The 13431-nt window shown below is 42.6% G+C and overlaps 1 protein-coding gene across 17 annotated transcripts in view; it reads left to right on the top strand.

Annotated features, from left to right (window-relative positions):
• The first annotated feature begins 3541 nt into the window (after nt 1-3541).
• The window catches only part of LOC121871006 (potassium voltage-gated channel unc-103-like), a 113934-nt gene continuing 104044 nt past the window's right edge, over nt 3542-13431 (top strand). For all 17 annotated transcript variants that reach the window (XR_006089810.1, XM_042373050.1, XM_042373049.1 and 14 more), the window contains exons 1-2: nt 3542-3803; nt 10508-10683. Coding sequence is in view for 16 of the 17 variants with exons in the window: in XM_042373050.1 (XP_042228984.1) it covers nt 3542-3803; nt 10508-10683 (438 nt within the window). In the remaining variant the exon portion in view is untranslated. The remainder of the gene's footprint in view (nt 3804-10507; nt 10684-13431) is intronic.

Below are 13431 nucleotides of genomic sequence, written 5' to 3' on the forward strand. Positions count from 1 at the left end.
TCCTCCTCCTCCTCCTCCTCCTCCTCCTCCTCCTCCTCCTCTCCTCCTCCTCCTCCTCCTCCTCCAGGCTCCTCCTCTCTTCCTCCTCCTCCCCCTCTTCCACCTCCTCCTCCTCCTCTTCCACCTCTCCCTACTCTTCCACCCCCCTACTACTCCTCCTCCTCCTTCTCCGTATTGTCTAGATATAGGACTCTGCCTCTCGCCTTTCCTTACATAAACCAGGTTGAGGACACCCCGGGGAGATCCTTTGCCTTATTTCAACATTTAGGACGTCGTATTCGGGACGTTTCAATACCCACCAAGCCACTTTTACCGGCGTATTCGACACGCACCTCTCAGACCTGTCCCGTTCTCAACTTTTATTTCCTGGAGCGAGGTAGTCAGTGCCTGGTGTAGTGTTGTGTTTCATCTGAAGTCTTCCCTCGCCTATTGCTCAAGGCGTCCTCCTGCTCCTAAGGCCGTTGGTTTTTGAAGTGCAGGAAGACATTACAACAAGAACAACACTCAATGCACTACAGTATATTGTATTTGTCAACTGATTCTGAGTACATTTTTTTTCTATTTTATTTATTTGTTTGTTTATTTATACAAAAAACAGATACATAGATATTTTGTTTAGAGAATTTTTATTTAATTTTCACTATTTTCATATTTATTAAATTTTTTTCACCAGGTGTCCCTCTTCCTTCCTCCCTCCCAGCCTTCCTCCCTTCCTCATTCTCTCCCTCTCTGCCTCCCTCGCTCCACCTTTTCCTTCCCTTCGTCCCTCTCCCTCCCTCCCTCTCTCCCTCCCTTCTCTGTGTGGGTTTGGTCAGGTAAAATCATTAACTTTACCTGACTTTGCAATTACGCCAACAATATAACCTGGATACACGTAAAATCCAGCAATCCGGGTTATATAAACAAGGTAGTAATTGTATTTCTTAACATTGTGAGTACGATGAATTTATCCCTGAGTACAATATCGTCGTACTCAAACGGTTAAGTCATTGGAAGGGGTTGGCGTCGTACCCTAGGGTTTAATTCGTCTTATCAGTACTCAAGGGCTTGTCATCGTACTCATAGGGTTGGGCATTGTACTCAAGGGGTTAAGCCATCTGCGTACCTCTTAAGTCGTACTCAAGGTCTTACGTCGTACTCAAGGAGTCAAGAATTTTCATCCCAAATTATCTGAAAGCGAGAGAGAGAGAGAGAGAGAGAGAGAGAGAGAGAGAGAGACAGACAGACAGACAGACAGACAGTCAGTCAGTGAAAGGGAAACTGAGAGCAAGAGAAAGAAAAGGAGAGAGAGAGAGACAGAGACAGAGACAGAGAAAGAGAGAGAGAGAGAGAGAGAGAGAGAACATTCGTATATTATTTCAAGAGTTAAACTAAACCATAACAGTAGTATGTGTTGTGTTATAACCTTCCTCTTTACACGTTCTTATCGAGCTGTTGTTGAAGGCGTCCATTCTCTGTTGTGTCATTAAGAGAAGAGAGAAGGAGAACATTAGCTGTTTGTTCTCTTAGGAGCGAGAGAAATTAATACACACACACACACACACACACACACACACACACACACACACACACACACACACACACACAACCACTTATCCACTCACCTCCTCCCCTTCCCTATCTTCCTCTGCCCCCTCCTCTCCTCCCCTCTCTCCCTTCCCCTCCTCCCCAACACTCACTCATAAATCCTATTAAATTGCATTAAAATCTGATCAGATACATTCCAGTAAAACTTTTCCCTTAACACAAGAGAAATTTATTGCTACGGTATGTTGTGGGTGAGGCGACCGGCAGGGGGGGTGTGCTTCCTCCCTCTACTACCACTACTATCACCACCACTATCACCACCACTATAACCACAATCCCATCCCACCACCAACACTATCTCAACCACAATCTACAACTCCCCACCTCCCCTCCTCCCCCTCCACTCCCCCCTCACCAAACCCTCCCCTCCCCTACGAATCTGGAGAGCTAATGACCTCGTTCTAGGTAACATGGGTGTGGTCTGGGTGTGGTGACGTAGGAGGAAGGGAGGGGCAGGTCATGAAAAGGTCAGGGGAAGATAGGGGGGAGGGGGAAATGGAATAAGGACAGGAAATAGGGTAGAGGAAGAGTAGAATGGGAGTGTAGAATGAGAGAGAGAGAGAGAGAGAGAGAGAGAGAGAGAGAGAGAGAGAGAGAGAGAGAGAGAGTATGATAAGGGTGAATGGAAGAAGAGGAGGGGGAAGGAGAAAGGGAATTATAGAATGGGGGTGATGGGAGATGGAACGAGAAGAAGGAGAAAAGAAAAAGATAATATGGGAATGAGAATAGAGAGGATAATAAGAGACAAACAGACAGACAGGAGACGTATCATGTAGGCCTAGTACTCACCATTAACAGCTGATTGTACCTTTGTTTTGGTGCTGGAGTACAATTTCTCCAGCTGATCCCAAGAGTACACGTGGTTTTGTTTACAATGTTTTGTCTACACTTGATTTCTGTTTCCCTCTATTGTTGTTTGTTTACTCTTGGCTGATATTGTTTACATCTTTATTTGTTGTTTGTTTGTTTGTTTGTTTGTTGTTGTATTTATTATTATTATTATTATTATTATTATTATTATTATTATTATTATTATTATTATTATTATTATTATTATTATTATTATTATCATCCTGTTACTGCTTGGCTATGCTGCTATTTGTTGCTATTGCTGTCTATTATGCTCTCTGTGCTGTCATTACCTGTTTATGCTGCTTTCTGTCTATGCTGTTTAATGCTGTCTTCCATGCTGTATAACTGTTGTCGTCTGCATACATTACTTCAAGTTCTTCGTGACACGTATAGAATGCTGCACATGTCTGTTAGCTGCTGGTGCTGCATGCTGCAACAAACACGGTGCCTCCTTCTCACGCACCGCTTGGAAATCCAGTGTCTTGTGTGTTGTTAAAAACTTTTTCTCTCTTAACCAGAAACTGTGTTACATTGTTATTGTTGTTGTTGTTGTTGTTGTGTGTGTGTGTGTGTGTGTGTGTGTGTGTGTGTGTGTGTGTGTGTGTGTGTGTGTGATGGAGGTGTGAAGGCATGAGGGCTGCACATACTGGGGTTATAATCCAAAGTGTTATGCTTCATAGTGCCCTTTAATTAGTACAGTACACGACTCTTTTATCCGTGTTTGTGTTTACCTCTGAGTGGCGGGACAGGTGTGATAAACGAATTCCTTGGGGTATATGAGAAGACACAAGATTACACGTGCTTAAACATACATACATACATACATACATACATACATACATACATACATACATACATACACAACCAGGAATACAAATACAGATGCAGATACACGAATTTTCATCAAAACATACGAACGAAAATAATTACAAAAGTCATTAGCAGTGACAAACAAAATGGTAGCATCTGTTCACACACACACACACACACACACACACACACACTACATCATTCCGCGTAAGAAAGACAAAGGAAAAATCTATATTGTCTACCTTTAAGCTTAAAAGCCTATAACAGCTTACGTGAGATTCCCCCTTCTAAGATGCCGTTTTCTTTGCAGGTGCTCTCGCTGGGTGCCGATGTCCTCCCAGAATACAAACTCCAATCTCCGCGAATACACAAGTGGACAATCCTTCACTACTCCCCTTTTAAGGCGGTGTGGGATTGGATCATCCTTCTGCTCGTCATCTATACAGCCATCTTCACTCCCTACGTGGCAGCCTTCCTCCTCAATGAACAGGAGGCAGCGAGAAAGAGTCATCAAAACCAATATGACAGCCCCATCGTTATCATTGATCTCATAGGTAAGTGACGTCTCCCGGGCCCCTCGCTGCTCCTCCTCCTCAATGGGAAAACTAATTAATCAAACTGAACCAATAAACCAATTCGTGTTTTGTGGATTTTCTTCTTACCGGTATAATATGTAATTTGTAGTTGTTTATTAAAGATTTCTTGTATTTGTGGATCTTCAGAATTTAAATAAATCGTTCAACACGCATATAAACTGCAGTTATCAACATACATATACAATGAAAAGATAAAATTTGATATGAAACTTTAATTTGCGTACATAAGTAAGAACTATATCCTCAGAGCATCAATATTGTACAGTATTGATATTAATTAATGCTCTTTCTCTCAGTTTAGTTTGGTTAGTTTTCCTTTTTCGGGAGGATGGAGGATCCTTTTTCACACACCAAAGGTTACCATATTTATGATGAGAATAGATGCGGGGTTGTAGCGTCATAGTGGATACAGCACTCGCTTCTCATTCTAAGAATCACTGGTTAGATCCCCGGTTACCCTCAGTTGTAAACGAGGTAGAGAAGTCAAAGAGGTTGAGTACAGTGCCAGCCATGCTCCCTCCTTGTGTACTAAAGTCGTAGAGTGAAGTGTACTGTATCCACATTGCACCTAAAGGGGACACCTTGGTAATAAGAGACAGATGTGAGACGGTAAAAATTTTTCGTTTTTCGTTTAAAGGTGGCGACAAGGCTTTAATTAAACATAACAACAGATCAAGCCTGAAATTATGTAAAAGGGATTTCTTTCGACGTTTGTGAGTAATAAATGTTAAACGATACAGTATATAAAAGAGCATTTCAAGTGTTGTGGTGATGAGTTTTCAGTAATGTGGGGTCGTTCGAGCTCTTACTCCATAAAAAATCATTCATTACTATAAATCTACCAACTTTTCCCCCAAGTCCTGGACGCTGGCGAGATATTCTTCAGTCTTTATGAACTCGTTCCCACTGGTGCAGAGAGACTGAGCGGGAGATTTTAGCGTTAGTATCCCATAGAGAAAAGTGTGATACTTTAGCGTTGGGTTCCCTTAATGTGGGGTTTTAGCGTTAATATCCCTTAGTAAAACGTTTTGCCTTGTTTACAAAATAGAAAATGTAGTAAGTGAAGATTTTAAAAATGCGATTAACTGTTTGATTAAGCTGAACTGTAGAAATAACCTGAAAGCTATACTGAGTCTTTACCTTAACTACATTACCTTAACACCAGTCAGGAGAAAAAGAGATACAGTGAAATATAACAGCGATGTTACATAACCTCCATCAGTCCGTCCGTCGATATGTCTGTCTGTGTGTCTGTCTGTCCGTCCTTCCGTCCGGCAATTGGGCCCCGTGCTGCCCTCTGTAATCTTAAGAATTGCAGCCATTATCGCCAATCTGGGCGGAGGATGGGCTATTTCCAATGATTCTTTTTATATTCGTTAAAAAAGACTCAAAACGAAAATGGCCGCAGATAGAACAAAAAATATCTACCATTTACTAACCGAATTGCTCTTTGTTGTCGTGTTTGTACAAGGCCCAAAACACCTCCTGTATTTAAAATGTTTGTGAATGTTTACCTGGATGTTGGTAGATGAGAATGTTAGAAGCATAAGGTCGAGGTTTGAGAGCAGGTGAGGGCCATGCAAATGAGCCTCTCCGACTGTAATTACCTGAGAGTTTACCTGTGATAGGTTGGTGTGTCCCGATGACCTCAGTCCAGGCTACCCACCCACTACCCACCCTCTGTCCTCTTATGACCCACCCACTACCCACCCACTACCCGCCCACTACCCACCCACTACCCGCCCACTACCCACCCACTACCCACCCAGTACATACCAATAACCCAACTAACTACCTGCGATATTTCTTTCTCCATTCTCTTTCTGCACCCCTTCCTCCCCACCCTTCTCCACCCCTCTCATTCCCACTCCTCTCCACCCCCTCCTTCCCACCCCTCTCCACCCCCCTCCTTGCCACCCCTCTCCACCCCTCCTTCCCACCCCTCTCTCACCCCTTTCTTGCCCCTCTCCACTCCTCTCCTTGCCACCTCTCCACCCACCCCTCCACCCCTCCACCCCTCCTTCCCACCCCTCTCCACCCCTCCTCCCCCCCCTTCCATCCCCGCCGTACTCTTATCTATGGTCTCTCTCTCTCTCTCTCTCTCTCTCTCTCTCTCTCTCACACACACAAGACCGTGGGCGTGAAAGGAAGGCGTGGTCAGATGGCGTGTAAGGTGGTAATGGCAGGTACCCACGCCACCCCCTACGCCCCTCACTTTATCCTACTCACAAGCTTATCTCTGTGAGTCGTGTGAGTCAGGTAAATGATGGGGGCCATATATTATAAGATTCATTTTAATCTGGATATATTTGAGCTTCGTTTACTAATGCGGTTCCTACCCTGCCATTTATGACTTAACTGATGGAGTTTTTTTCTTCTCCCGTGAGGATGACTTTTTTTATTTAGGTGGTAATTGTGTTTTATATATAATACTGAACATTAGTATAAATATAATGTTTATATATCCATATCTATAGTTTGTATTATACAGGGTGGGCAAGAAATAACTGACGCATACACAAGACTGTAAAGACCAAACTATCTATAAAATATTTTTTTTACCCACCCTGTATATGTATTCCTCACGTGTTCTTGATAATTGGCTGGTGAGAACGTGTCGTGACCCATGGCAGTGAATTTCCGTCAACACACAATGGCTGTCCACCCCCCACTTGGTATGGGGCGTAGGGCAGTGAGAAATTTAACTTTATCACGTAGTCTTGTATATAAGTGCCCTAGTTTAAGTTCCTACAATAAATTGCGTACCTTAATGTCTTCTGAGAATTGCTAAGTGAATATATCTACTTAATGCAAAGGTCTCGGGTGTAATTCTTCTCTTAAGTAATAATTGAAGGTCAGACGGTTAAATGTATTCTTATATATTCTTTAACACCGGTTTATTCACCTCTTAGTTTCAGGTGAGGTAAGATGCATTAAGGCAGGTGTTTAGATCAGTTGAGAGTCTTCCTCGCCCTCCCTCACCTAGCCACTGAGGGCCTCTTCCTTCCTGCTTGACCTCAGACCACACTATGAGTAGACTGACCTGACTCGCCATAAGAGCTGACTCGAGAAGGACTTGCTAATGACCAGATACGGACACGGACATTGAACCTAACCTAACCTCACATAACCTAACCCAACCAGAGGTAACCTGAGAGAAGGACGTGCGCCTCTTAGAACATGTGCAGCAGCAGCCATGAGCGGCCGACGGCCATTCGTGTCTGCGGACAGCAGGCAAGAGAGAGCCTCCAATTATTTGCGAGGACGACGACTCGACAATTGTCGTCGGGACGGAACACACACGGTGCCAGGCTTTGATTTGTTGTGGTTGAATGTGGGTGAGCCAAGTCCGTAGACTGTAATGATGAGGATTTAGCTATGATGATGATGATGATGATGATGATGATGATGATGATGATGATAAGTAGACCCGGGTTCGATCCCCGGGCAGGGTTAAACTATGGTCAAGTTTCCTTACGCCATTTGCCTCTGTCTACCCAGCAGTAATTGGGAACCTGGATGTTAATAGATTTGAGGATCGTATTCCGGGGTAATGGTTAGCCAGTGCAATTGGCGAGTTGTCCGGTCTTCTCGGACTATTCCTTGACACTGGGCCATGCTCGCTTAGGTGACCCAAATTTAGTGACGGTGTGTGTGTGTGTGTGTGTGTGTGTGTGTGTGTGTGTGTGTGTGTGTGTGGGTGTGGGAAGCCCTAAAGTTTCTATCTCACCCCCACCACCTGGTCGCCTCTCCTACTAGTCTCCCAGAAAATGTCTCGTCTCGCTGATCCATTTAAGCTTATTTCACCAGGCTAATTTTAGCTCCGTTGGTCAGCTTAGTGAACAACATTCCTGACTGACTGACTGGCCGACTGACCTACCGAGAGAATTTTGAAGATACTGTATGTCCTGTGATTTACACCTGCTTTAAACACACACCTGTCAGCCTTTATAAATTACCCACTACACCTACACTAATCACCCACTACCCCTACGGCAGCTATCACCAATACACCCTATACACTTTCAGTACAGTTTCAGTGCAATAGTGACGCCATTTTGGTCGGCTATAATTGGTGTTGTTAAGTGAGTGAGTTAGATACGTCCTCAAGCCTCGAGCTGAGTCAAGAAAAAATTATCTCATTCGAATCTTTTAAAAATCAGGAAGACCCCAAGTGTCTATAGCGATCCTCTTGAGTTACCAGACGTCCCCCTCTCCTCTCATTCCCTCTCCCTTCTCTCTACCCCACTCCTCTTCCCCCTTTAACCTGATCCCCCCCCCCTCACCTCTCTCCCCTGGCCCTCAAGTGACCACTCGTGAGACTTACCGCTTAAGCAACTTACTGACCCCCCTTGAGTGCTGCTTTGCCTCGCGACCCACATAATGACGTCAGTATCACGTTTCACCGCTGTTAAGGAAAGTCTTCAGAAAAGGTTTTATTTGATTGAATGTATTAATTTGTATTGCAGTTATGATGTTTTTCTTTAAATCCTGTCTGTCTGTGTCTGTGTCTGTCCGTCTGTCTGAGTGATAAGATTCTTGTCAGTATTACCACGAGTGAGTTAATATTCAGTTGTTTTGTGTTAATATTTCCCACTTTTATCTTCCTCTGTCACGTATCAATATTGGCGGGAATTTTTTTTTACGTCATAAGCATAAATATTTCTTTGTATAGTTTAGTTTTAATAGAGCTTCACATCATGCTGTCTGTGTGTCTGTCTACGTTTCTGTCTGTGTGTGTTTGTCTGTCTACATGTCGGTGTGTATTTTTCTGCATGTACAGTATATTTGTCTACAGTTCATTACGACAACACGAACTCTTCAACCAGAGGCCTTAACAGTGGCGTCCCTGGGTGTACAACTCCGTCTATTGAGCTTTAACACTGGGTTCAGGGCTAACTTTGTCGACACTGTACCTGCCGTTTTCTTCAACCTAACCTAACCTAACCTAACCTAAATCTAACCTAACCTAACCTAAATCTAACCTAAATCTAACCTAAATCTAATGTAAATTTTCATGTAATTAAACTTAGCATTAAATATCTTGTAACAGTTCAAGTCTTTGTTGATGGCAGTGACATAGTATTGGAATCTCCCGACAGCCAATCAGTGAGTGTCTCCAGCCTATTGTCTACCTCTGTGACACATAGTCTCCTAAAAGACGCTTTATTGTGTGGAAGAATTTTTTTTATCCTTTCTTATTTCTATCTTTACTATCTTATTTCTATACATCTTATCCACATTCTATTACGTTTCTCATTATTGTCATTACTTCAGTGTTTATCCTGTCGAGTGTTAAGTGGCTCTCTCTCTCTCTCTCTCTCTCTCTCTCTCTCTCTCTCTCAACACATTTCACCCGGGCTGTTGACACTCTCTGCCTCTTCCTCCTGGCTGCCTCTTAATGGTCGACATGCCCGCACTATTGTTGGAGTTACTTCACTTTTGTTCGAGACCTTAGTTGCCGCAATCTATTCGAGACCTCAGTTACAATATATTAGAAAAGCCTCGGTTACAATCTATTCGAGACCCCAGTTACCATCTGTTCGAGACCACAGTTACCATGTTCGAGACCTCAGTTACAATCTATTCGAGACCCCAGTTACCATCTGTTCGAGACCACAGTTACCATCTGTTCGAGACAGTTGCCATCTATTCAGAGACCCCAGTTACCATCTGTTCGAGACCTCAGTTGCCATCTGTTCGATACTTCAAGTACCCACTAAGTGTTCTAGTTATTCTTTCTCCATGACTACTGAACAAGCAACTCTCTCTCTCTCTCTCTCTCTCATCTATCCTCATACGTCAAAGAGTTATGGCGTCAGAGATAACCGATCAGCTGAGTTATGACGTCAGAGATAACCGATCAGCTGAGTTATGACGTCGGCGACCTTCCATTAGCTGAGTTATGACGTCAGAGATAACCGATCAGCTGAGTTATGACGTCAGAGACAACCTATCACCTGAGTTATGACGTCAGAGGCAAGGCCACTGGTGATCAATGAGTGTAACTCGAGTTTTAACTGTGTGTGTGTGTAAGTGTATCGGTGTAAGTGTGTTCGTGTGAGTATGGATGAGTTTATATGAACGTATCTGAATGGATGTTAGCGTCTGCATATTCAAGTGTGTGTGTGTGTGTGTGTGTGTGTGTGTGTGTGTGTGTGTGAACGTATAAATTCGATAACTGTTAACCCTTTGAGTACGATGATTAAATCCCCTGAGTACAGTGACGTGGTACTCAACAACAACCACGAGAGTCCACCTTAAATATAAACCACAATAACAACCATAACAATTGACTTAAGTTGCAGATGACGTTTGACTTAAGTTGCATGTGTCTCAGAGGGTCAATACAATAGTTATGATTCATGAGGTGTCATGTGTCTCACTTATGTCTTAGTAACATCAAATATATGTTACTTGTGAGCTACAGAAAAATTTAATAGCTCAGGTGTACGTTTATTATAATTTAAATATGTCTCAATTGTATTTTTTTTTTTTTACATTTTATGTCTGTATATAAATTATGGTGTGTGTTAATTAATTTTTTTGGACTAATTATTGAATCTTACAATATTTATCTTACAGTAGGTCTATTTTTGTTATGGGTTTTGTAGTATTCATCATCTAACTCCTATTTTCTCTACCTGTGTCACCCTTCATAGTTGATATAATGTTCATGGTCGACATCGTCATCAACTTCCGCACCACCTACGTCAACCATAACGACGAGGTGGTGTCGCATCCCGGCAAGATAGCTCTCCACTACCTCCGAGGGTGGTTCCTCATTGACGTCGTCGCAGCCATTCCCTTCGACCTTCTCCTCGTCACAGATTCGGAGGTGAGTCATCGTCCACGTCGCCGTCAGCAGGGCGGTGTGGAGACGTGCACATCTCCTAACTTTCCTCGACACAGGCGGAACTGATCACGTCACTCGTCGCGAATCCTCGGCGTTCTAGTTTTTAAACTCTCCGGTAAACAGAGATTCTCCCCTCACGTCTCGCGGATTAATTCTTGGCCTCTTAACATATTTCAGAGACTTGAGAAATATTTGTGGTTCATTCTCCTCAGTCTCTCTCCTCCGGTATCGCATTTTCCGTTTACTTATGTTTATTCTTGTATCGCCTCTGACGGTAATGTTGTGACGATAGGCCTCAGTAGCTGGTTGGCTGGGTCTTCCCCCCTCCTGCCCGACTCCTGGTACGCGGCCCTCTCTGTCCCGCTCTCACTTATGCGTTAGTGTTGTGGGCGGCTATTAAGATCAATATCGCGGCCCATTAAACAAATTTAGGAAGTTTTCTCAACAAATAATATATAAGAAAATTGTATTATACTCGACTTCCATTACATGGCCGTCTTTTATACTTTAGATTTCCTTAAAATATGCACAACGGACCGATCTAACTTAACCAGATCTACTTAACCTAACCAAACCAAGTCAACCTACCAAACCAACCAACCTAACCTAACCTACCTCACCACCTCCCACTACCGTCTCATTACCTCGCCACCACCCACTACCGCCCTTTTACCACGACGCCACCAGCCAATGATAACCAGCCGTAAGAAATTATTAACAAAAATAAATCTCACATTACACGCCCGAAGAACACAACCACGATGTATAAATATCATGTTTAATAATTTTTTTTATAAGTAATAAGTGGTGTTATTGTTACCAAGACAAAGACGATCACTGGTTAGGTTCTCGGTCCGCCTTATATGCTTTTAAACCCAATCTAGATATGTATTGATGTATAACTGGGAGATCATGGTCGATTTGTAGGTTACAACATATAAGGGTGGCGCCAACACTTTATAATAATGAAAGCAAAATATTCCTTCCCAAAACACGTGATAATAATGAAAGCAAAATATTCCTTCCCAAAACACGTGATAATAATGAAAGCAAAATATTCCTTCCCAAAACACGTGATAATAATGAAAACAAAATATTCCTTCCCAAAACACGTGATAATAATGAAAACAAAATATTCCTTCCCAAAACACGTGATAATAATGAAACAAACCATAGATATAGTGAAACTTCCATATAACGGACTTCTACTAACACCATATAACGGATTTATCACTCCACATAACGGATTTATCACTCCACATAACGGATTTATCACTCCACATAACGGATTTATCACTCAATATAACGGACTTCTCTCCATATAACGGATTTCTCCCCATTTAATCCATTTGATGGGGGGTTTCACATCTAACGAACTCTGGATATAACGGACTTTCATCTCTATATTGTCCGTTAAATAGAGGTTTCACTGTACGCTAATTCAATATCGAGTCAATGAAAACAAGGGTCATTCCAGGTTTCATTATGTATGCAAATGATGATGAGCAGCAATTAGTTCACATGGCCAAGACGCATTACCCCCCCCTACCAGCCATACCCCCTTACCCACCCTACCCCCTTACCCACCCTACCAGCCCTACCCACCCTACCAGCCCTACCCCCTTACCCTACCCTACCCCCTTACCCACCCTACCCCCTTACCCACCCTACCAGCCCTACCCACCCTACCCCCTTACCCACCCTACTCACAAGGATAACAAAAACGTATTGGCGCTGGTCAGTGTTTTCCATCACACAACACAGAAGAAAAAAAAACACAAAATTATACAACACAACACAACGTAGGAACACATAATACACAACAAAACACAAAAACACAACACAACAACAATAGCACAACACAACAACAGTAACACAACACAACACAACACAACACAACACAACACAACACAACACAACACCTGCTTAGCGACAGTAGACGAATTAATTCACTGAACGAAACATAATGAATGACAAACACCGAAAATAAAATAAACCCACTCGACCACCTGTAATATTTTTCACCACTTTATGGAACACTACAGTCATACTCTTGGCCATTACGTCTCATTTATCTCCAAAATTTCAATGAATTTCGTGGAAAATCTGGAAAATTCTGACGCAGAGACCCGCAATATAATATTTTACACACAATCCCGCGCACAGCCATAATTATGCTTTAAACTGCTCATCGTTTGTACATATAGCAGCTGGCTCGGTCGTACACATAGAGAGGTGATATATCTTAGTAATCAGAGCCCTCACACCAATGAGTTTTTATAATAAATGAGGAAGATTATGTGTTGAAGAGCCGCAATAGGGGAGGTACCTGGCTCTCTCTCTCTCTCTCTCTCTCTCTCTCTCTCTCTCTCTCTCTCTCTGTTCCGAATCGTAAGGCAAATTTTTAGACCTTTTTCAGTGTCAATAAAATAACTTCCGTATGTTAAGTGACTTCCGCGTAATACCTTTCTTGCAGTAAATAATTTCTGTGTATTAAGTAAATCTCATATAACAACTTACGTATAACAAGTAACTTTCATCCCTACACTGATGATTCTATTCTTGACTCTTCTTCTCAGTTTTCCCTTCCCCCAAGTCTCATTCTACATCTGTGTCTGGAGTTAATATCGTTTCTTCTGTCAATGCGGATCTGTGCAGCATTTCCGAATGGGGAGGTAGAAATTTGGTAAAATTCCATAGTAAGAAAACACAATATTTACCAATTACAGT

The sequence above is a fragment of the Homarus americanus genome, unplaced genomic scaffold, assembly GCF_018991925.1.
Source record: "Homarus americanus isolate GMGI-L3 unplaced genomic scaffold, GMGI_Hamer_2.0 scaffold52512, whole genome shotgun sequence".
NCBI lineage: Eukaryota > Metazoa > Arthropoda > Malacostraca > Decapoda > Nephropidae > Homarus > Homarus americanus.